Source organism: Budorcas taxicolor, chromosome 1, assembly GCF_023091745.1.
Source record: "Budorcas taxicolor isolate Tak-1 chromosome 1, Takin1.1, whole genome shotgun sequence".
In the NCBI taxonomy this organism is placed as follows: domain Eukaryota; kingdom Metazoa; phylum Chordata; class Mammalia; order Artiodactyla; family Bovidae; genus Budorcas; species Budorcas taxicolor.
Window position 1 is genome coordinate 217752098 of NC_068910.1, and position 25537 is coordinate 217777634.

A 25537-nucleotide genomic window follows, 5' to 3' on the forward strand; every position below is an offset into this window, starting at 1 on the left:
GGGGTGGAGTGTCAAATTGTTCTGCATAATAAATAAGAGTTATTTGAAGGGGGAACCAAGCAAGATTGGAAAAGTGGCAACCTGGGCTTTTGGAAAAAAGAAATAACCTTGCAAAGTGACAAATAGCTGGAACCTGCAGTGAAAGATGCTATCTGAGGGTCACTGCAAACATCTGGAGCTTTAAAAGTTTGCATTGCCAGGCCTTCCCTCAGACCAGTTACGTCAGCTGAGGATGACACCAGACGTTAGTATTTAAAAAAAAAAAAGTTTCTCAAGTGACTCTAAAATGCAACTAAATTTGAATATCTTTGGTATAAAGCTTTGCTACTCCAAGTATGGTCCTCAGACCAGTAGCATTGCTGTGGAATCTCAGGAGCCACCTAAAATTACCGAATCAGAATCTGCACCTTGACAAGATCTCCAGATTGCTCACAAACAAAACGTTCAGGAAGCACAGACATAGAGAATGTTTGCCATAAACAGCTTACATTCTTAGATCTGAGAAGCCCTCACTTTATAGGGAGAGACTTCTTTTCCAGCGTCTCTTGTAGCTGCACCTGGGCCTGTGACCTGAAGAACACCAGTGAGATTCATCCACACTAGGGGACCAAAGATGCCACAAAGCAGAGACTACAGAGAATACTTTCTGGAAGGGTGGCAACAGCAGCAGTAAGCCCTTCATCAGTTAGAGCATCAGTGTCCACTGCGGTCAGTTGTGCAAGTGTGATGCTGTTCAGTGCCCAGAGGCAGCGTCTGAAGCATCGTCACTGTACCAGTTCTCCAGCATGGCCCTACATGTTGCTCCTGGAGACACAGATTTCCAACCTGACTCCAGTCCTTTTTGAGATTCCTTTCCTGTTTAAATCACCCGAAAGTACTGTGGTTATTGCTTGCAACAAGAAACCTTGACTGAAATAGGTGGTGAGTGAGGTCACCCAAAATTCTCCAAGCCAGGCTTCAGCAATACTTGAACCGTAAACTTCCAGATGTTCAAGCTGGTTTTAGAAAAGGCAGAGGAACCAGAGATCAAATTGCCAACATCTGCTGGATCATTGAAAAAGCAAGAGAGTTCCAGAAAAATATCTACTTATGCTTTATTGACTATGCCAAAGCCTTTGACTGTGTGGACCACAACAAACTCTGGAAAATTCTTAAAGAGATGGGAATATGAAACCACCTGACCTGCCTCTTGAGAAACCTATATGCAGGTCAGGAAGCAACAGTTAGAACTGGACATGGAACCACAGACTGGTTCCAAATAGGAAAAGGAGTATGTCAAGGCTATATATTGTCACCCTGCTTATTTAACTTATATGCAGAGTACATCATGAGAAACGCTGGGCTGAAGAAACCACAAGCTGGAATCAAGATTGCCGGGAGAAATATCAATAACCTCAGATATGCAGATGACACCACCCTTATGGCAGAAAGTGAAGAAGAACTAAAGAGCCTCTTGATGAAGGTGAAAGAGGAGAGTGAAGAAGTTGACTGAAAACTCAACATTCAGAAAACTAAGATCATGGCATATGGTCCCATCACTTCATGGGAAATAGATGGGGAAACAGTGAAAACAGTGGCTGACTTTATTTTGGGGAGCTGTAAAATCACTGCAGATGGTGATTGCAGCCATGAAATTAAAAGACACTTACTCCTTGGAAGGAAAGTTATGACCAACCTAGACAGCATATTTAAAAGCAGAGACATTACTTTGTTAACAAAGGTCCATCTAATCAAGGCTGTTTCCCCAGTGGTCATGTATGGATGATAGAGTTGGACTATAAAGAAAGCTGAGCGCCGAAGAATTGATGCTTTTGAACTGTGGTGTTGAAGAAGACTCCTGAGAGTCCCTTGGACTGCAAGGAGATCCAACCAGTCCATTCTAAAGGAGATTAGTCTTGGGTGTTCGTTGGAAGGATTGATGCTGAAGCTGAAACTCCAATATATTTGGCCACCTGATGTGGAGAGCTGACTCATTGGAAAAGACCCTGATGCTGGGAAAGATTGAGGGCAGGAGGAGAAGGGGACGATAGAGGAGATGGTTGGATGGCATCACCGACTCAATGGATGTGAGTTTGGGTAGGCTCCAGGAGTTGGTGATGGACAGGGAGGCCTAGAGTGCTGCGATTCATGGGGTCTCAAAGAGTCGGACACGACTGAGTGACCGAACTGAACTGAACTGAAGTCCCCCAAAGTACTTTTAGGAAGAGGGTTAACAGCTAAAAGATTCATGGCTCTTTGCTCAGACTCCATAACATGATGCCCCTCTACTACTTCAAACCTTTAGTAAGGTTCTGCTACATACATGAAGGCTTTGTGCCAGTGGCGTTTTGCGAGGGTCGTCAAGAGAGGGTCTTCTTTTCCTGCTCCGGAGCTACAGAGTAGATGGGGGTGGCACAGTCTGCAACGAGACAACCCACAGATGAAACAATTCAGTAGGAACTAAAGCTTGGAGTCGGAAGTGACCTGGAGACCGTAAGTCATACACTCAGAGTTCCCAGAGAGACAGGAAGAGACGTCTGTGCTATCCCAGAGGCACACTCGAGTTTGAGCCAATGTACGACACCTTGGCTTCTTTGGGGCCTGGATTCCCAAGGCCCAGCAGAGCACATACCTCCTGAGGGCACTGTGCATACTTGCCGAGATGTCGATCCGCTGAGCAGCATTGCTTAAAGCCTGCATTTTCACCTTTTACCCTAGTACCTGCATCACACGTTATTCATTCAACTCTTAACCTTGTAAGCAGTCTGCCTATATTTGGGAGTTGATCTGAACCAAGCCGGACTAATCTTCACAGTGGCTTCATAAGACCTGCCCAAACAGATAATCATGAAACGGATTCCTTATTCAAAATAACAACCATAACAAAAATCCCTGCTGCTGATATGGCGCTTACTACATACCAGGCGCTATTCTAACCATTTTACTTCTCTTAGTTCATCCAGTCTTTATAATAACAATAGGTACTTTTATCATCATCCCAATTTTATAGAGAAGGAGACAGAGGCACAGAGAGGTCAAATAGCTTGCCCAAGTTTGCACAGCTGGCAAATATCAGAGGAGCAGTTTTAATCCAGCCTGGCTTCTGAGTCTGAGTTCTTAACCATTAGGCTGTTTTAGCAAACTCCACGAGAGAAGAAAGGACTAATATAGTGGAAAAAATCAAATCCCTAGTTTCCATGAGGGCAGCCAAGGAAGGAAGGCTCGAGGCTTTTCTTATTAAAAACGAAAAAAGCGTTTTTAGTCTGATCAGTATATCTGATATAGTCACATTAATAAATAGGACCAAGACCAAGACTTCAGACGTTTGATCAAAATGAAGGAAACCCCCCGAATATACCCTCAAACCAACCTAACCAGTGAATTGCTCCAACACAACTGGCTCCTAAGGAGGCTACCTGAAGAACAGAAGTTTCCCTCTGAATTTTGCCTGTTGGAAAGTCTTCCAGTCCTTTCCCCAAGTGTTGGGGTCACATCTAAACTGTTCAACAGCCTCATCTTCAGGCTGGGCCCCCGCTGCTGGCTCCCTACTCACACCTGTACTCCTCCAAATCGCTTTGAAACTGTGTTTTTCTGAGTCAAGAGCTGTCACTGAGCAGAAGTTTGCAAATCAGAGAAGCAGAAGCTGTTTCACACTGTGGAGGAGTGAGGAGAAAAGGCTTGTGGAACTCTCCCAGCTCCCTTTCCTCAGCCCTAGTCACCTCACCTTCATGTCCGTAGTTTTGTTCTTTCCACATTGAAATGTTTTATTTTCATTATCAATTTTTGATACCTCAAGAATGCATTCCCCTTTCTAAAGAAATTAAAAATATTAAGGGCAAAGTTTAAGTCCCCTCTGACCATCTGTGCATCCCAGATCCCTCCGCCGAGGTAACCACTGTTGGCAGTTTGGTATGAATCCTTGCAGACCTTTTTCTAGGCTTTCTCTTTTAGATACTTATATGCAGTGTTTGTGATTTGTATTTATAGAAAGTACTTGTGCTAAGGGAAAATATGTACTCCTTTTAGTATGCTTGTTAAAATATGTACTATGGATACTTATGCTGGATATACTGTATGTAGTTAATATAGCACATGCTGGCATTCAGCTGCTGACTTATGTCCAACTCTGCGACCCCAGGGACTGCAGCATGCCAGGCTTTCCTGTCCTTCACTATCTCCTGGAGCTTGCTCAGATTCATGTCCATCGAGTTGATGATGCTATCTAACCATCTCATTCTCTGCCACCCCCTTCTCCTTTTGCCTTCAATCTTTCCCAGCATCAGGGTCTTTTCCAATGAGTCAGCTCTTCACACCAGGTGGCCAAAGTATTGGAGCTTCAGCATCAGTCCTTCCAATGAATGTCCAGGGTTGATTTCTTTTAGGATTGACTATCTCCTTGCTGTCCAAGGGACTCTCAAGAGTCTTCTCCAGAACCACAGTTCAAAAGCATTAATTCTTCAGTGATCAGCCTTCCTTATAGTCCAGCTCTCACATCCATACATGACCAGTGAAAAAAACCATAGCTTTGACTATACAGACCTTTGTCAGCAAACTGATGTCTCTGCTTTTTAACACACTGTAGATTATATATATTTATATGTAATACTTTGTTGTATGTTTTTAACATAAAAGATATCATACTGTATACATCTTGAAACTTGGTTTTCTTCCTTTAACAATATGATTAAGAGACTTCTAATATAAACACAAGCTGGAATCAAGAGTGTCGGGAGAAATATCAGTAACCTCAGATATGCAGATGACACCACCCTTATGGCAGAAAGTGAAGAGGAACTAAAAAGCCTCTTGATGAAAGTGAAAGAGGAGAGTGAAAAAGTTGGCTTAAAGCTCAACATTCAGAAAACGAAGATCATGGCATCCAGTCCCATCACTTCATAGGAAATAGACGGGGAAACAGTGGAAACAGTGTCAGACTTTATTTTTGGGGGCTCCACAATCACTGCAGATGGTGATTGCAGCCATGAAATTAAAAGTCGCTTACTCCTTGGAAGAAAAGTTATGACCAACCTAGATAGCATATTCAAAAGCAGAGACATTACTTTGCCAACTAAGGTCCATCTAGTCAAGGCTATGGTTTTTCCTGTGGTCATGTATGGATGTGAGAATTAGACTGTGAAGAAGGCAGAGCGCTGAAGAATTGATGCATTTGAACTGTGGTGTTGGAGAAGACTCTTGAGAGTCCCTTGGACTGCAAGGAGATCCAACCAGTCCATTCTGAAGGAGATCAGTCCTGGGATTTCTTTGGAAGGAATGATGCTAAAGCTGAAACTCCAGTACTTTGGCCACCTCATGTGAAGAGTTGACTCATTGGAAAAGACTCTGATGCTGGGAGGGATTGGGGGCAGGAGGAGAAGGGGACGACAGAGGATGAGACGGCTGGATGGCATCACGGACTCGATGGATGTGAATCTGAGTGAACTCCGGGAGCTGGTGATGGACAGGGAGGCCTGGCGTGCTTCAGTTTATGGGGTCGCAAAGAGTCGGACACAACTGAGCAACTGAACTGAACTGAACTGAACTGAACTGAACTAAATATCAGTACTTAATGCCTTTTAACTGTGGCATAATTTCGCATAATATGGATTTGTCATAGTTCTTAGCTATTCTGTGCTAAACGGACCTTTAGGTTGGTTTCACTGTTTCATTGCTACAAATATAGACAGTGAGCCTGTCTAATCAGAGCCACATGAGTGTGTTTCTTCAGTGGACACCAAAAAGTGTAACTACTGGGTCATGGGATATGCACTTTCAAACTTTAGTAGAGAGCAGGAAACTGCCCATAAGTGCAGTACCATTATATACCAGTTTACAGCTATGAGTTTGCGTACTCACTTACCTAATATTGATATCATTACACTTGAATTTGCCAGCCCAATAGGCAAGAAACAGCATCTCATTTTCATTTCACTTTTCATTTCACTTTTCATTTCCCTGGTTGCTAATGGAATCGAGCCTCTTTTTGCTGTCTGCCGACTGTTCAGTTTCTTCTTCCAGCCTGTTCTTAGCCTTTGGCCACTTTTCTTTTGCGTTGCTTGTCTTTTGTATATTGTCTCATGGGAGTCTGACTTCCTCAGCCCCTTTGGCAAAGGGTGCAGTGGTACTGGTACCTCTCTAAAGTTCTAATCGAAGGTGATGAATTACTTACCTTCATTAACAAGGATTTCTTTCCCTAAATTGAAGAGATGTAAGCCACAAATGAGAGGAAAGGAAATCTCTGGTGTAAAGATTGACTGTGGAACCTTTGAACATCAGCCCATTCCTAGACATCCTCCTAAAGAACCAACAAGAACTCTTTTTTAAATCAAATAGCCTCTCACTGTCAAAGAAATTGCCTAAAAACGCTGAGAGATCTGCTCAGGGCAACAATGCTAAGATCCAACAACTTTTGAAGTTCTGTTCTTGCCGCTGATCCCCTCTGTTTAGAGAGAGAATACCTGTAGAGAAAAGAGGTGAGACTTCAGATGAATAAATATAATATTCACAGGATCAGCACTGATCCCTGCTAGAGCCTAGCAGGATGGGCTCAGAAAACAACTTGATTAACACAAACATAAATGAATCTCTGATCACCCTAAAAAGGACAAGCTGTTTCCTTTCCCCTACTAAGGATTTTTCCTGCGTCCTCTGTGGAACTGACCGAAACAAATCTGTCTTTTGTTTGTGTTAATCAAGTTGTTTTCGGAGCCCATCCTGCTAGGCTCTAAATGCTGATCCTGTGAATGTTGTATTTATTCATCTGAAGTCTCACCTCTTTTCTCTATTGGGTAAACATTTTGTATTTTGTAGCTGCCGCTAGCATTTCAGCCAGCCTGGACAAGAAAAAGGACCCGAAAGGGCAGAAGGACAGAACACAAGTTGAAGGAAAATCAGAAAATAAAGAAAAGACATAGTAAAGAAGAGAATACACAAACTTCAAAAAAGAAGAAAGAAAGATAGTTGAGGGAAGCATTCTTTTGTCATTTTCCGTATCTGGTCAGTCAACAAGTTCTGTCTGTCTATCCTTTATGTCGACTTTCTAACAGAGCTTCCTTCCTGTTCCTATCACTTTCTTTTAGACCATAGGACATACCGTGGGTTAAAATGAAAGCCAGGCCATGCTCTCTTCTTCTGGTGCCTGGGTGATTCCGACAGCTCTGTGACCGGGATCCACGTCACTTAAATCTGCATCAGACCCTGCTGTCAGAGTATTGCTCTCTCGCTCTGCTCACAAGCCTTCCAGCATTTCCTGGTTGCAGCGTCATCATCTTAAATTCTACCTTTCAGCCTGGCTCTTGGTTGCCTTCCCTGTGTCACCTTGCCGGCATTGCCCTAATCAGACGGTCTCGCCGACGTTCCCTTCTCATTCTGCCTTTGGTGTTCCTGCCTTTTAGAGCACCCTTCCGGCTGGGCATTTCCTCCCTGAATTCTGCTGGTTCTTGAAGGTCAGTCAAGTCTCCCCTCTTCTGTGACGTTTTCTGTCTGTTCCACCTTTATCTTCCTCTCTCATAGACGTTTCGGAACCCAAGTTGCATAATGTGCAGCATTGGGTGGCAGAACCCCTGAACGTGGGGAAAGGGCGTTGCAAGTCTTCAGATTTACACTGGCTTTGCATTGCCTCCCGCGCTTCATGGTGAGGAGGGATGGCAAGCTGTTCCCCTCTCTGAAGCTGTTTTCTTGTCTGTGAACGGGGGAAATGCTGTTTTACCTGAGAGGGTCAGTGGAAGAAGGTAGGTGAAAGCGTAGGCATCTGGTACTTAACACCACACCCGGCCCACAAAGAATACGTGGCTTCCTGTTCTCATACCCTTCTGAGAGAAACTCTTCTTACCACAGCTCCAGAGCGATGCCCACTGTTCTGGATGCTTTTTGGATACAGGTTAAAAAAAAGTGCCTGGTAAAAAGTGATTGAAGGTGAAGGTGAAGTCGCTCAGTCGTGTCCGACTCTTTGCGGCCCGTGGACTGTAGCCCACCAGGCTCCTCTGTCCATGGGATTCTCCAGGCAAGAATACCGGAGTGGGTTGCCATTTTAAGTAGTACTAATTAAGAAAAAACACCTGATAAATATAAAGTCTGGGGGTAAGCAATGCCAGTGCCGGTATTGAGGCTTACGATATCAGGGCTCTGAACCAGTACCTCTGAGTCACTTCGGTTAGTCCTGGAAAGCCTGACTTATCCTTATGGAAGGAAGAAAAGAAATCTCTTTTTACATCTCTCTTTTTGGGAAGAAAATCTTTCCTGGTAGCCTTCCTTTTATACCTTATTGGCCAGAACTACATGATGCATGCGCTTCCAGCTCAAAGGGAGTCTGGGTGAGCGTGCACCTGGCCAAAGGGAAATGCATTTACAGTAATCAGCCTGAATTAGTCATGATTCTTCCTCTGGGCTCAGGCACATTCCCGCTGGGTACCAGAAGGGAGTTCTAGGGAATGGCTATAATGTAGGTGTCAACCATGACTGCCCTCTGGGCAATTCGAGATGCCACCTGGGTTCTTCTAGCCATGACTGGTTATATCGGAACAAACACTGACCTAACCTGTATCAGTCAGGTTCTCTCCCATTAGAATATGAATTAAGAGCTCAGGAGTCAGTAGTTCCTGAGTCCAGTGCCTGACATTCTGTGATAGGGCTCAGCATCTTTCCAGCAAGTCTCCTTCAGGGGGTTTCTGTTGCTTGAAATCAGAGAGGCAGATTGAGCCTTAGACTCACTTGAACAGTCTCAATTAAGAATCACTAAGATAATAACTATTACAATATTAAATGCCCTGTCTTGTTTCTTAATGGTTTCATGCGTGTTTGTCTCATGGTACACATCCCTCAAGGCAGAAATCAGCTGTGTACTTATTTCCCACAGTATTGGCCACAGAGCATGAAGAGTTCCCTTAACGCTTTTTGAATAACCGTTTGATTGGTTGGTTGCTACTCTTTTCTAGTTAATATTTTTTAACACTTCCAGAAATAGATAAAAACAAAGACATGGTGATATATTATCTATCAGATTAGCAAAGTGCAGTTCCAGATTGCTGGTTTGGTTCATTTAAAATATAGCAAATTGACAGAAGAACAAAGCGACATAAACCAGTATAAAAACAGCTGTTGTATTATGGTCTAACAGGTAGTATTATGCATCTATTATCATCATACTGATCTTTCAAATTTTCTACACAGGCCATGAAACTACCTTCAGGATTTGAAAAGAAATAAGTTCATAAGAGGCAATCAGGGGAAAATGTATTTGGCCGCTTAGGACAAGTTTCTTAATTTCCTTCTTTTTTCTAAGGGTATGCTACAGATTAACATTAGAGACACTTTGGCCTTCATTGAACAGTGTTCAGTTTGAGTTTCGACTTTTAACTCCAGAATAACATTAATCTCGGCTTCCCAGGTGGCTCAGTGGGTAAAGAATCTGCCTGCAATGCAGGAGACACAGGAGATGAGGGTTTGATCCCTGGGTTGGAAAGACCCGCTAGAGGCTGACTTGGCAACACACTCCAATATTCTTGCCTGGAGAATTCCATGGACAGAGGAGCCGGGCAGGCTACAGTCCATAGATTTGCAAAGAGTTGGGCACAACTGAAGTGACTGAGCATGCGTGCATTCAATATTAATCTCACAGGAAAGTTTAACCCAATTTTAAGCACACATGATACCAAATCACAAGTTTTCCCTTAAGGAACTTTAAAAAAATTCTATTGAATTGAAAACAATTTAAAAAATGAACAAAAGATTTCTTGGCTATGTTTTCAGCCAAAAATCATTTGAGTTTTATTGACATCTCACTATTGTTTAAAAGGAGTGCTACTTTGTTAACAGATTGTCCAAATGTTTAATGGGCATTTCTGCAAAAGCCTGACAAGTAAAAACAAAATTTCTCTAGAATCCAGTATCACAAAAGCTTTTGTTTCAAGCTGCAAATTAGACAAATCTGTTTTTCTCCTAACACTGTGAACATTTTATATCAAATAGCCCCAGTGTAAAGTAAATATCCATGTCTTCAAAAAACAGAATTAATATTAGAATTCTTTTTGTTTGTAAAGAGAGCTGGATCCAACAGGTTCCAGATGTCACGACTGGACCACAGACGTATCCACAATAACAATGAAGGGAGTGCTTTTTTTGTTGTTGTTTTGATTCCAAGTAGAAACAACCTCCACTTACAAATTCACATTAGGGCCACGAAAAACCGTACTCTTATTCTCAGTAAATGCTATTGTTCTAGCAGAGCGCTTCAAGACCTGATGTTATATAAGGCCCACACCCTCCTATCACAGCCTTGGCAGCGGATACACAGACTCCTCATCTTTAACAATCCGCCGCTGTTGATGTTTCTAGGGTCATCAGGGGCCAGTGTTCACCCAGGCTACCTTTAGAAGTGAAGAGAAAAGGCAGCTTCTGTAAATTTCACCTTCTTCAACAAGGTCCCCTGGGGTAACAGGGACAGAGGAGGGTGTGAATGAGGCTGAGCGAGCTCCTGTGGGTAACATTTCTGTTTCTCTTAGCAGTCCCCTTTAGGGTGAACTCATTTGATTTGGGTCTTGGGATCAGATTTTCTTTCTAGGGAAGCTTTCTTACCTCCCGTTTCTCTCAAAAATGGCAGCTGGTAGATGGAGATTTTCTGAGGCCTCTGTTGGAGGGGGAAGAAGGGCCTCTGACCCAGGCTGGCTCCTCATTGGTTGGAGCTGTAGAGTGGGGGTCTGGGGGGGCAGTGTGGGGAAGGGCTCTCTGTGTCGATGACCCCTGGGGGGACTGCCTGGGTCCCTGGACATGGGTAACTCCCTTGCTGTGTGGCCTGATACTCCTGTAGGGGCGGGTCTGAGCAGCACCCATCCCAAAACCACACTGCGAGCCCCACCATGGTCCACACTGCAAAGCACAGCAAGGAGATGGGGCCTTGGGGGCACTTGGGGCTGGCCCAGCCCAGCCCAGCCCCATCACTCTGCGTGCCCACTAGCTCACCTCTCAGCCTGGGGCTTTCTCTCTCTTCTTCCGGTGTATCCTGATCCTCTGGGGCTTTGACCTGGAGTGGGGTGTCAGGATACACGGGTCTCACAGCCCATGCTCCCCTCTCTTCTCGCGGGGGCACCTTTTCTCTGTCTTGCCAGGTTCCAGAGGCTCTGTCACCCTTTCCTGTAGAGGCAATGGGAATGGAGGAGAGCCAGATCACCCATGAAGGGGACATGAAAACACAGAGGAAGTGTTTACATGTTCTAACTGTTCCTTGAGTGTATCTCAGTCAGGCTGGATGGACTGTATGCACGAAACAACAGTGGCATAAATAAGACGGAAGCTGCCTTTTTTATCATAGAAATGCCTGGAGCCCAGGGTAGGTGTGGCTCCAGAAGTCCCCTTGATGCAGCGTTGCCTGGGCCTGGTAGGTCCACCACGTGTGACATCTAGTATCAAGGGCACCTTTGGTCCAAGATAGAGGCTCCAGTTCCATCCATCATGTCCGCCCTCTGGCCAGAGAAGAGAGGGGCGAGAAGACAAGGAGCAACAGGTGACAGCCAGCCGGCTCGGAAGGAAGCTTCAGAGGCCCCTGTAGGACGTGCCGAAGCCCTGTGTGTGCAACACGACCATCAGCGGATTTGTCATAGGCCACCTGGAAGTTCAAAGGGGCATGGTGCTGCTGCGGGAGTTAGGTGAGGACAGGCACGCTGCAGATGACGCTGTTACGTGGAACCCACAGAGCACTCACGTTTAAGTGCGCGTGTAGATTTGTGTTCAAGACTGAAATATGAGTCCATCTCCTCTTTCTCTGTATTTTCCTGCATCTCACTAAATCGAGAGAACAATGCTGTCATGCATATTCGACATGATTGTATTCGACTTCGCCTTTCCTTCTTAGCCTTTGTTTACTATTGGCTTTCACACACAGATTGTTTGAATTTGTAGGTTCTTATTTGTCCAACCCCTTTTTGAAAGTGTGGTACTACCTTTACAAGTAAACTGTTATACAACTTGTAACTCTACTAGGTAAGACACAGCAAATTATTTTAAATCAAATTTTTTATTTAGGGAAGAACCACTTAAAATGGTCTTCCTTGCTCATCTAACTAGAGATTCCCACTTCTCTAGGGAAAGAGTACAAAGAAACTCTTTTCTGCCCTGTTAATATCAGGCCTTTAACATGGACTATATTGGTACACATTAGGAAGTCAAATCATGAGGAGTTAAGCTGAGAATAAAGTATTTAAGTGTGATCAGGTACAATTAGCATTTTAGACATTAGTAGCCTCATCTAAAGAAAAAAGGAATTTTTTTCCAGAGGAAAAATGAGCTTGAACCAAGAATAGAATTAAAAGTACAAGGCTAGTGAAAAATCAGATCAGATTTTTTAGCTACTGTCTCTAATGTGTAATAGGAAGCAAGCGTCTATTTCTTTGTGTAATTTTGATCACCTAAGATTAATACAGTTACACACCTGGATGAAAACCAGCTGGCATTAGGGTATTTACCAAGGGAGGACTGCAGAGGTGTCGAACAAGGAAGCTGGGATAGCTACCACTCCCAAGAGTATAATCGTGAGGTTTCACAGGAGATATGCGTGATCTAATCAGGTGCCTCATTTGAGCACAGGAGTAGGCGGCATTGTGGGGATTGTACAGACCAGACCAAGAGCAGTATACCTAGCTAAAGCCCCACAAAAGAAGGATCACGGCAGACACTGTAGGCTGGCTTACTTAAACTCAACCTCTAACCCCCATCTCCCTCACCTGTCTCAACTGCAAAGGTGGTGAAAGCTGAGATGATTCTTTTCTACCCTCTATTATGGCAAGGGGAACACACGACACACTTCGGGTCGGTGAGATACAGGCAGAAGCTCTTGAGGGGGCAGCCCCGACTGTGTCACCTCCTAAAGAAAAGGCACAGCCTCCTGAAGAGAACCCCCTTGCCCGTCATTCTTTCTCTTTCCCTTCCACACAGTCATAAGGCTTGGAGGGGCAGTCCAACTCCTGCGACCCCATGGACTGTAGCCTGCCGGGTTCCTCTGTCCATTGGATTCTCCAGGCAAGAACACTGGAGTGGGTTCCCATTTCCTTCTCCAGGTTATTAAAGATGGAGAAGTAGGAAAAGAGAAAACGCCTGGGTCCCTGATAGCATCATGGAACGACACTACTAGCTCTGCTTAACTTAGAAGGGAGCGTTAAATTAAAAAAAAAAAACCTCCCTTGAACACCTAGTCATTTAAGTCACCAACTGAGGGGGTGGGGTGGGGGTGGGTTCTGTTATTTGCCTACTTCCTGCCTGCGTAATCTGCTTGCCAATGCAGGAGACGTGAGTTTGATCCTTGGGTCAGAAAGATCCCTTGGAAGAGGAGATGGAACGCACTCCAGTATCTGCCTGGGAAATCCCACGGACAGAGGAGCCTGGAGAGCTGAAGTCCGTCGGGTTGCAGAGAGTCGGATATGGCTGAGTGACTAAACACACAGGCACACTGTTATTTGCAATGAATGCCATCTTAATTCTTGCCTGGAGAATCCCCATGCACAGAGGAGCCTCGTGGGCTGTGGTCCACAGGGGCTCAAAGAGTCGGACATGACAGAAGTGTCTTACCATGGATGAAATGTTAACTAATATAGCAGTCAGAGAAAGGGAGGGCTTCAGATTTAAGATAAGAAACAAAAGCATGCATGTTTGAGAGAACTTGTTGAGTCCTTTCAACTTGTTATTAATACATCCCCTGCTGACTTTGGTTGATTGATTGTATAGTTTTATATCCAGGCTGTGGTACTTACTCTATGTAATATAACGAGTTAACATCAGGGTATGGAGGAAATCATGAACGGAGAAAGCTGGTGGCTCAGCCTTCGGAGGCCCTCCACGACTTGGCCTGGGGTTGGAGCTCGCCACGTGGCCCCTTCCTGAGACGGCTCCCCTGCCCTTGACATTGCCTCTGGGTAGGGAGTAGAACGGGCTGTCGGTGGAGCGCTGTGCTCACTGCAAGGAAGGAGCCGATGGCGTTCTCAAAGAGGGAAGAGTCTGAGACCCTGACTGCTACTGTGTGAGATTCAGAGTTAGAGGAAAATGATGCGGTGGGATGGGGTGGCTTTGACCAGGCGATGTGATCCCGGTTCAGAAGGATCTGAATAATCTCAAAAACTGAGGGGGAGAGAAGGCACAATTTGGTGACTTAGGACCTACACATGGTTCCATTTCTTGTGGGGCTTTCTGGCTCCGGTCCTGTAGTTGACTTATTGCTTGCCAAAATTCAGGGCTCCTCACTGTAGTGCCCCTCCACATGAGAGGTGCGTCCCCACCTCAAGAATTTGGCCGTGGCTCTCAGACTTGACTTGCTTTGGCCAGTGACATATAGGAGGAAGTGATGTGTGTTACTTCTGGGCGAGGCAAAGAGCCAGTGTCTGGCTCAGCCTGCTGTGTCTTTCCTTCTGTACGATGTCCCAGAGGGGAACTGCTGTCCTGGGAATCCTGGAGTGAGGGTTAGACAGAACAGAGCTGCAGAAGGCACCTGGGCGTATGCCGGCAAGAGAAATAAACCTTCGTTACTGCAAGCCAATTCAAGTTTGCAGTCTTTTGTTTCCGCAACATACCTAGCCAGCCTGACTCCTCAGCTGGGACAGCTGAAGACATCTAAAGCTCAAGATAGATCCTCAGTGTGGCTGCATGCTCTGGGCGGCCTCGTGTCCAAAACAGGGTGCCCTAGAGGGCCAAGTTTGTGCCAGGTGGGGGAAAATTCACAGGATACTGGTCAATGTCTTTTGTCTTAATTGTGTAAGAAAAGCATCAAATCTGTGGTGGTCCTTAGTTTCAAGGGATAATTTATCATTAAGAAATGGTATGGCATTTCTGAGTCCCCTGCTGTGTGGGATAACATTGTTATGGAAATCAGGTTCTTTTTTGGGCTTTTTATCTCCTCCTTCCCCCTACCCAGGCAGCCAGACGTGAGCCACCCTCTTCTCTGGGTGGACACAGGCCCCCCAAGACAAGAAAATACATACTTTAGTTCTTGAATTCAACATGTGCTGGTAAAAGGTAGACAATTGCTAAGATGGTGAAAAGCAGGATAGTTTAAAAGAACCCTGGGGATGGAAGAAGTACACTGGGAGCGGATGTTGGAGGAAGCACTTGAAAGGGGTGCAAGGTACCTGGGAGGGACCATGAGTTCCCACCAGAATGAGTACGGGGCGTTTTCCACCCCAGGAGGCCCTCTCAAAGCCACGTACAGGCCCGCCTGCGCCTCCTATTGCGGTCCAGAGAGGAGGGCGCCATGCTCTTCAAGCCTCTGGCACGAGCGACGGCCCTCTGTGATCCGAGATCTTGTTCAGGGCCCCCTCATCCGTCTCATCGCAGCAGGATGACAGCAGAATGTTCTGGAGCCCGCTGGCGTGCAGAGTGGGGGTGGATCCTAGACGAGGGTGGTGGTGGTCATGGGGGCTTGAAGAAAAGGCTCCTGCCTGAACTAACTGGGCCCAAAACAGATGCGGTGGAAGTCTTCCTGCACGCCCTTGCTCTCCAGGAGGTCACCCAGCCTGATGCATGGATGCAGGACGTTTGGTCTGTATTTTCCTGTGAAAAGAAGTGAGTGTTAGTCGCTCAGTCATGTCTGACCCTTTGAGACCACATGGACTGTACTCCACCAGGCTCCTCCGTCCATGGGATTCTCCAGATAAGAATACTGGAGTGAGTTGCAATTCCCTTCTCCAGGGGATCTTCCTGATCCACAGATTGAACCCAGGTCTCCCACATTGCAGGCGGATTCTTTCCTATCTGAGCCACCATGGAAGCCCCATTTTGCTGAAAGAACACCCGAGTCTATGTAATGCATTTTGTCATAAAAATTATTTTTCATCTTAAAATTGTAATTTGACCCAAGATAATAAAAGACGTACTTTCATATAAAGGCTTGTATAGGAATGCTCCTAGCAGCATTATTCATAAGAGCCCAAAGTGGAAACTACCCAAATGTCCATCAGCTAATGAATGGATAAACAAAACGTGATGGTTCTGATTCTCCACACATTGGAATATTATTCATCCATAGAAAGGAATGAAGTACTGGTTCGTGCTACAACATGGATGAGCCTTGAAAACATTAGGCTAAGTGAAGGAGCCAGACAGAGGACCACATAGTGTATAATTTCACTTGTAAGAAATATCCAGGAAGAGCAAATACATACAGACAAAAATTAACCAGTGGTGGCCAGGAGCTGGGGGGAGAGGGACATGCTGAGTGGCTGCTCATGGGGATGGGGTATTTTGTGAGGTGATGAAAATATTCTGAAATTGGTCACGATGGTGGCATGACTTGTGAATATACTAAAAACCACTTTAAGAGATTGCGGTAATTATAGTTCAATAAAAAATAATTTGTAATAATAGTTCTCATTGCATGTAAAAATAAACTATATTTTTATATAACCTTGCTCTCTGAGGATCTGAGATTGAAAAAAGTTTTAAACCAAAAGCAGGCTCGGTGGTTAGCAAATTGTGTCAGTCTAAAACAAGCAAAAAGTAAATCCCTCAAAGTGAAAATGAAAAATCACAGACTTTGTTTTCTGAAAAAAAAGAAGGAAATGAGCTATTCAGGACGAAATAATTGAATTTTGGAGAAGCCTGTTTCAGTAACCCCCAAATACAGCAAAGCACAGTGATCATATTGTTCTTCCTTTCCTGGAAAAGGTGACCTTTTTTCAGATCATAATGTTGTAAAGACAAAATTTAAGAACATACTAGGTGTTATCCTTGATCAGCAACATTATTTCTGAGACTGAGCAGGCACCCAAGCTTTAAAAAGTCACAAAATATTATTCTTATAAAAATTTTTGATGAAATATGTTTTTAAAAGTAAAATAAATGATTTTGGTTTGTTCATTCTTAACATAAAAGTGATTAACTTTTGGTTTCATTGACTAAAACATACAAGTCAGCTTTTGATCTTTGGCTCAATTACGTGATCTGTGTGTTCTAAGTTTTGCTGTCTTCACTAATCTGGGTATGCAGGAGCCCTAATTAGTCTCCTGTCAATAAATCACACCTTCAGAGTGTTCTGTGGTGAAGCAGGTTTGGGAGATGCTGCCAGGGCGTAATTCTCCACACACCTTTACACCAGAAAGTTATATTTAGGAATGTGTTTGGTGATGCTTGGAGGAGGGAGTGGCAACCCGCTCCAGTATTCCTGCCTCGAGAATTCCATGGACAAAGGAGCCTGGTGAGTTACAGTCCATAGGGCTGCAGAGTCAGACGCCACTGAGCGACTTTCACTTCCTAGCACTAGGTGATGTGAGTGAATGGTCCCCAGATCTCACTGTGTATTTCTAAAAAGTTGATTTTGAGCCCACACTCCAGATCTTAGGCGCGTCAGTGGGAGCCTCCACTCACCGCAGCTTGGCGGCGGTTAGTCTCCACATTCACGTCCACGAGCTCCTTGGAAGGCGTTCTCATGTCCCGCGTGGGGAGTTACATGCACTGCCCAGGAGGACGTGTGTCTTTTCTACTCACGTGTCATTGACCAAAGCCAACTAGACGACCACACCTAATTTCACTGGGGTCGGGGAGCTGCAGTCTTCGCGTGTGTTGAGAGGGAGAGAAGCCGGCTATTGAGCAGCCCTAATGGCCACCCTCTAGTCTGGCCACTGTCCAACAGACGGATAACACAAGCCCAGATGCACCTTCCAGTTTATTAAGCCACATTAAAAGAAAAGGACTTCCCTGGTGGTCCAGCGGTTAAGGATACACCTGCCGATGCAGGGGACATGGGTTCAATCCCTGGTTCAGAAAGATTCCATGCTGCAGGGCAACGGTCGCCGTGTGCCACAACTCTGATGCCCGTGCTCAAGAGCCCGAGATCCGCAATAAGAGAAGTCACCATGTGAGAAGCTCACATGCAGCCGGAGAGTAGCCCCCACTTCAGCTGCAGCTAGAAAAGGTCCACACGCAGCAATGCAGACCCAGCACAGCCAAAGATAAATAGAAAATGACAAATTTAAAAAGAGAAAAAGGCAGGTGAAATTACTTTTGATGATGTCCTTTATCCATGGAATTCTCCAGGCACGAATACTGGAATGGGTTGCCGTTTCCAACTGCAGGGGATCTTCCCGACCCAGGGATTGAACCTGTGTCTTCTGTGTCTCCTGCGTCGGCAGGCAGATTCTTTACCACTGAGCCACATGGGAAGCCCTAATAATGCCCTTTATTTAAACCAATGTCCCTAAAATATTATCGTTTCAACAGGTAACCACAGTAAGTTATTGAGAAACTTTATTATTTCTTGGACCTACGTCTTTGAAGTCTGTCTTCACTTACAGCCTAGCTCAACTCTTATCAGCCCTACTTCAGATGCTCCATAGCCACGTGTGGCTTCCATATTGACGGTGCATCACCGGTGTTATGGCTCAGGAACATAGCTTCAAACACCACCACAAGCGTGGAATTTCCTTGAAGAGACTTGTTTTAAATCTTTAGAATTTAATTTAAAAAATAGCATGTACATTTTCACATAAAATAATGTGTTAATGAATTATTATTGCCTGAAAATTGCTCGGGGAGGACGGGCCATGGTAACTCCCCTGCTCTCTGCGTCTTGCCAGCAGATTACCTTCAGCCCCAGAGGGATTAGACCAGGACCTGGAGATTCCTCATCCACTTTTAGGGACTACTGACTCGCTGGAGGGTCTTGAGTAAGTCGTGTGGACTCGCTGAGCTCAGTTTCCTCATCTGTAAGACGGCCTGTTGAAGTGAAATCATCGCAAAAGCATTTTTTAAAACAAGATTTATGTATGTGCTGATTCATTTTTGGCCGTGCTGGGTCTTCCTTGCTGCATGTGGGCTTTCTGCCGTTGCGGTGACTGCGGCTACTCTTCGTTGCAGCGTGCAGGCCTCTCTCTGTCGTGGCTTCCCCTGTGGCCGCACACAGGCTGCAGGCACACGGGCTGCAGGCACGCAGGCTCTGGGAGTTGCCATGCCTGGGCTCACGCATTGTGGCGCATGGGCATAGTTGCTCCACAGCATGTGGCATCCAGGGACGGGACCTGTGTCCACTGCATTGGCAGGTAAATTCTTGGCACTAGACTGCCAGGGAGGGAGAAGGCGATGACAACCCACTCCAGTACTCTTGCCTGGAGAATCCTATGGCCAGAGGAGCCTGGTGGGCTGCAGTCCATGGATTCGCTAAGAGTCGGATATGACTGAGTGACTTCACTTTCAATTTTCTCTTTCATGCATTGGAGAAGGAAATTTCAACCCACTCCAGTGTTCTTGCCTGGAGAATCCCAGGGACAGGGGAGCCTGGTGGGCTGCCATCTATGGGGTCGCACAGAGTCAGACACGACTGAAGTGACATAGCAGCAGACTGCCAGGGAAGTCCTCGAAAGCACTTTTTCAAACCTCAAAGTCTAAGATTCTAGTTAGGATAACACAGACTATCATGACAAGGACTGCATTTTCTTTCTTTCTTTCTTTCTTTTTTTTTTTAAGAAAAAGTGGCCTTGGGGAATTCCCCTGGCAGTCCAGGGGCTGCCAGGATTCCGTGCTTTCACTTGCCAAGGAGGGCAAGGGTTCGATCTCTGGTCAGGGAGCTAAGACCCTGCGAGCCGCACAGCGCAGCCCAAAAAAAAAAAAAAGAAAAAAAGAAAAAGAAAAAAATTTTTAATTAAAAATAAATAAAAGAAGGAGAAAAGAAAAGGGAATTGGCCTTTTGTATACTAGCTTGTAGAGTAACTCGTTTGGGGCTCCTTTTCCGAAAGAGGAAATGGCTATGTTCTACCTCCAGCGGTTATCTATCTAAACTTTATCATTACTGAGCAGCTCCCAGGAAAAGCTAATCCTGCAGCCCCCCGGGCTGTGTGGCTTCTGAGCCTTGCCTTAGGTGTAGGGATCTGAAATCAAGACCTTGCTGACAGCAGGTGCCTGTAACGAATTCCCTCGTCTGGCTCTGCCCCCTGGAGTCCCACTGGGCATTCCAGCTCACGGCGTCTGGGAGAAAGTCCAGGTCCATAACCGATTAATGATCCACAGGGGTTTTGGAGGCCCAGGTAATTATTTGAACAGTAGAGGGGAGGGGAGTGCAACCTTCCTGCTTTGCTGGCAGGCAGTGAACTAGGCTGAGGACGGAGGGGCCTGCACTCCCCAGGGCCCCTGGGCTGTGCCAGCCTCGGGTTGGCTGTGGATGGAACTCAGTGCAGGGAGAGAAGGCTGGAAAGGCCCAGGCACGGGCTTTGCTGGGGTCCCAGCTGCTGCACCAAGCGGTGTCTTCCTGCGGTGTGCTCTCAGTTCACTCACAAGGAACATTCCAGTTCCTCTTATTACTCTCCCTCTCTTCTCAGACAGGTCACCAGGATTAATGAGCAGAGTTCATTTACTGTCTCACGTACCTTTGGGAATAAAGGATTTAGAACCACGTGACTAGTGAATACAACTCATCAGTTGCATGCCAGGCAAAACGGTTTATTTAGAAATGTTAATAATGGTTCTTCATCATATGAGATTGAAGGCAGACAGTATTTTCTAGTGTCCTCAAGCCTATGTAAAAGTATACATCGTTTTTATGAGAATCTCTAAACTGTTGCGCCCCCCTGCTGTTCAAGGAGGTAAGATATCAGGAACCGAAAAACTTCCTGCTTAAAGAATATTTGAACTCCAGAATGTGGGCTAGGACATTGATTCCGGCCGGCTTATGCAGAAACTAACTTTCAACAGTTTTCTTACCCCTTTGGGCTTAAATTCATACCCAGGATGAGTTTTCCCTTAAGAACTAGCCCTCGTGTTTTAAAACATACGATAAAGGACCAAAGAGGGTGCCGCTCAGTTTTTCTTCCAACTGAGACATCTTATCAGTAAATTCCTGCATTCCTGGGGCAGTTTCCAGCCAGCAGGACAAAATGAGAATTCATGTGAGTTCAGGTGAGATGAAGTGAGGCTGTTTACTTGAAAAACACCTGTGCCTTGGTTCTGTTACAGCTGGGTATTTATTTCTGGCGCTCTCTGCCAGCAGTCCCGTTGAGCGGGCGACCCGTCCTCCTCCTCGCTCCGCAGTCTCAGCCGGTCTCACGGGTCTCACCGGGGGCTGCGTCCAGCCCGCCTTCGGCAGGAGAGGGCTGGCGTCGTGGAGGGGGCTTCCGGGCTGCTGCGGGCCGGGCCCTCTGGCTTCGAGCTCCGTCTCCGGCCGTCGCGGGCTCCTGACCCGCAGCTGCGAGTCTCCCCGCTGGGCTCGCCTGCACACCACCTCTCACACCTACGGCCGTCCCGGGCAGGCCGAGCGCTTTCTCACACCCACGCCGCCCCTCGCCGTCCTCTGGGACCGAGATCATCCTCCGCTCCCTTTCGGCCTGCTTGCTAGATGGCTCTTCCCTCGTTCCTCGAGACCCCCCGCGGCTCCTCTAAGATGCCCTGCCCCCACCCCCACCGCCCTTGTTCTTTCAAAGCTACCGCTCCCCCTGTTCTTGCAAAGCAGACCCGTTGCCCTTCTGTCCCCAGCACAGCTCTGCTTACAGGGTTTTGGTGAGGGCAGGGGCGCTGGGGGTGCTCAGGATCTGCCACCCCCAAACATGGCACCTTGGTGTGTGGAATATTTTCGGCTGAAGGAATATGAGAACTCTTTGACCTTACCCTTAAGAAGGTCATAAGATCCTCATGTGAGAGGCGTCCTCCCTATACCTGGGAGAAAGGAAGACCTTCATCTCCAAGACAGAGGAACTCTTGAGAGGAATCCGAAAGAACAGGTCTTACAAAGTTTCCCCCAGTTTGCAACTCTTAGGTCCCTATGCTTAGCACAGTACTGGCTCCAATTTCTTTAAGTTGGACAAAGCAACAGGCAACCCTAAACCGTATAGATGGAGTTGAGAGAGCCTAACTGTGGCTCACTTATTCGCTCAGGAACAGGTACTGAGTTCCTCAGAGTTGGGGTTATGTGAGTGAGTGGGGAGGACAGACACCAGGTGAAATCACGACGGATTTTAACTTGAAGCCTTTCCGCAGTTACCCTTTCTGCAGAAGAGCGATTAACAATTCCAAGGCATAGGACTGCTGAGAAGATTAAACAAGATAATGCCTGTAAAATAGCTGCCGTCCATGACACACTGCAGACACGTTATAACTGTCTCTGCCTGCCTTTAGCTGGATGTTGGTGGTTTCGTGTGCGCTCTAGGTCAGGTTCCAAGAAGTGAGCCTGAAATGGGAATTCTCATGCAAGTGCTTTATTGAGGAAATGTACTTCAGAGGAAACCTATAAGGGAGTGTGTGCAGGCAGATAAGATGGGAAGAAGCCACGCAAGGACACGGGCTCAGCAGCCTTGGCCTGACTCACGGCAGCTCGGCAGCATCCACAGCTCCAGTCTCTCCCCATTGAGACAAGGGGTTGGCTCTTTGCACTTCACATCATTCAGTTGTTAGCTGTCGGCTGCCCTGGTTGGATTGGGGGAGTCACTTCCAGGGACAAGGGGATCCTGCCAGCTGAGGTCTGTTCTCAGGACAAGGGAGGCATCTGTGAGCTATTTGCAGTCAACCCTCAGGGAAGCTGGGGCATGAGTGCATGGGCCTGGCAGAGGGCATCTGTGCAGCATACCACAGCGTCTCCTACAGCAGAGCCGAAAGAGACAGACTATATTTGAACTAGGCCTTAATAAAGGAGGTGGAAACGTGTACGAAGAGACGAAGGAGAAGTCTTCACTGATTTCCAGCTGGGAGAGCATCACTGCCCAAGACTTGGGAGGGAAACTGGGGTTCTTTCCTTCGGTGTGTGCTGGGTGCTGGATAAGACCACGGTGTGTATATGATGAGCATCCTGTTTGGCTTGAGTTTGGATAACATGAACGGGGAAGAGAAATAAGGTTGGAAAAATCAACTGAAAGCAGGCTGGACAAGGGATGTTTGGGATCACAGGGGACGAGCAAGGTAAGACTTAACAATGCCTGATGAAGCTGTGCCTTGGGACACATATTCATCCCAGGGCCGTGGGAGAAGGAGTCATCAGCCCTGGGAAGGGCAAATTCTGAAAGGCCTTCATGACCTCTGAGCCACATAAAGCTGGAGAGGGACCATGCCTTTGGCAGAAGCAGAAGAGACTGGGTGAGTAAGTACACAGGTAAGACGAGTGCTGGGGACCCCGGAACCCGCTTCATTCTGCTCCCACGGGCAGTCGGGCTGGAAGGGGCCTTGACAGGTGGACAGAGGGGATGGGCTTCCTACGTCTGCACTAATGGGCCAGTGCAGGTGCTCAGGCAAGAGGGGGCACGCTAAGAATTTTCCAGAAGAAGGGTTAACTCTTAGGATGGAGCTCCCCATTTCCTTTTGCACTCCAATTTTTAATTGGGTAATTTACATTATTGGAAAGCAATGTGATTGAGAAGGCAGCATTTGGCAGTATCGATGGTGACCAATAACAGATCATTTATTTGTTAAGTTTTATAACATTCCTTGTTGAAGAAAGGTATTCTGAATGGAGAAATAACATGTAAAAATATTTGGGATGAAATATTTAAATATTCAAAATTTAAAAATTAGAATCAAGACTATCTTCTATGTAGCAGAATATACTGTTAGTTTACCAGGTACTTCAGTATCTATAGAGAGAATATTTTCTCAATTAAAAATATTATGGATTACAGAAAAGGATCATTGAAGGTGTCAAGTTTCAAAATTATTAACCACAGGATGCACCTTTAAGGAAGATTGCAGGTTATCTTATGAAAACAGTAAGGCTATCTTGAAAATATCAATGGTAGTATTAGACTTAGCTAAGAAATTTATGAAAGTAAATGAATATATATCAAGAGTAACTGTTCTATTATATTTTCTGTCCTGGTTATATTTTAAAACTCAAATAATCACTATAAAGATGTTTTAAATTTGCTATAATATACAAAATATATGATGCATTTATTGGGGGGAAGTAATGTTATTTTTGAAAATAGTTTTTGAGTAAAAACTCTTGTATAAATCTATTAATACAGTGAAATCAAATGATCACTTTGAAATATTTCAAAAAATTACCTAATATGAATTCTTTTAGCATTGCCTTTTACATGCAAAAGCTGTAAATTCTGTGATGCCTTTACCTACAACCCCAGCCAGCAAATCTAATACTAGTGGCCTGTGGAGGAACATAGGCTCTTGGGTCCCTGGAAGGCAGGAGAGGGCTGTGAGTCCTCATTTCTCATCTTGGCATCCATCTTTTTCTTGCCACTGTCACCTTCTTTATGAGGCTACATAAACTGACACTTATTTTGTGTCAGAAGCACTTTAAATGGGTCCACTCCTCTGATTCTTAACAGCAGCCCTATGGTATTGTTAAGTCACTCCCTAGTGGGTCACTGGGTAAAGAGCCTGCCCACAGTGCAGGAGACCTGGGATTGATCCCTGGGCCGGGAAGATCCCCTCGAGAAGAGAATGGCTACCCAAGTCCAGTATTCTTGCCTGGAGAATTCCATGGACAGAGGAGCCTGGTGGGCTATAATCCATGGGGGTCACAAAGAGTCAGGCATGGTTGAGTGACTGACTTTCATAGTATTGTTATTACCCCCATTTTACAGACGAAGAAACTGAGGCTCAATTTAGGTTAAATTTGCCTGCCAAATGTCCAGATTTCCAGTAACTGTTACAGTCACTAAAGGATCATCTCTCACCCTTTTTTTACTTTACTATCTATCTTTCTATTGTAGTTGTTATACAATATTATATAAGTTACAAGTGTTCGATATAGTGATTAATAATTTTTAAATGTTGTATTCCATTTATAGTTACTATAAAATATTGGTTATATTCCCCATGTTGACACTATATCCTTGAAGCTTAATTTATGTCTAGTAGTTTGAACTTCTTAATGCCCTACCCATATATTGCCCCATTCCCTTTCCCGTTAGTTTGCTGTATCTTTGAGTCTGCTTCTGTTCTGTTATATTCTTGTTTTGTTATATTCACTAGCTTGTTTTTTTTTTAGATTCTACATGTAAGGGATATGATACAATATTTGTATTTCTCTGTTTGGTTTATTTCACTTAGCACAGTGAAGTGAAAGTCGCTCAGGTGAGGTCAGTCACTCAGTCATGTCCGACTTTTTGCAACCCCATGAATCGCAGCATGCCAGGCCTCCCGGTCCATCACCAACTCCGACAGTTCACTCAAACTCACCTCCATTGAGTCAGTGATGCCATCCAGCCATCTCATCCTCTGTCATCCCCTTCTCCTCCTGCCCCCAATCCCTCCCGGCATCAGAGTCTTTTCCAATGAGTCAACTCTTCACATGAGGTGGCCAAAGTACTGGAGTTTCAGCTTTAGCATCAGTCCTTCCAATGAGCACCCAGGAGTGATCTCCTTTAGAATGGACTGGTTGGATCTCCTTGTAGTCCAAGGGACTCTTAAGAGTCTTCTCCAACACCACAGTTCAAAAGCATCAATTCTTCGGTGCTCAGCTTTCTTCACAGCCCAACTCTCACATCCATACATACATCAGTTCAGTTCAGTTCAGTCGCTCAGTCATGTCCAGCTCTTTGCGACTCCATGAATCGCAGCACGCCAGGCCTCCCTGTCCATCACCATCTCCTGGAGCTCACTCAGACTCACGTCCATCGAGTCCGTGATGCCATCCAGCCATCTCATCCTCTGTCATCCC

The 25537-nt window shown here is 45.6% G+C and overlaps 1 protein-coding gene across 1 annotated transcript in view; it reads right to left on the minus strand.

The window, feature by feature from the left end:
* DAZL (deleted in azoospermia like) overlaps positions 1-15204 on the minus strand; it is a 40177-nt gene extending 24973 nt beyond the window's left edge. Inside the window, exons 1-2 of the mRNA XM_052645895.1 lie at positions 15159-15204; positions 13916-14076 (exon numbers count right to left, since the gene is read on the minus strand). Coding sequence (XP_052501855.1) covers positions 13916-14076; positions 15159-15204 — 207 coding nt within the window. The remainder of the gene's footprint in view (positions 1-13915; positions 14077-15158) is intronic.
* Between the last annotated feature and the right edge of the window lie 10333 nt (positions 15205-25537).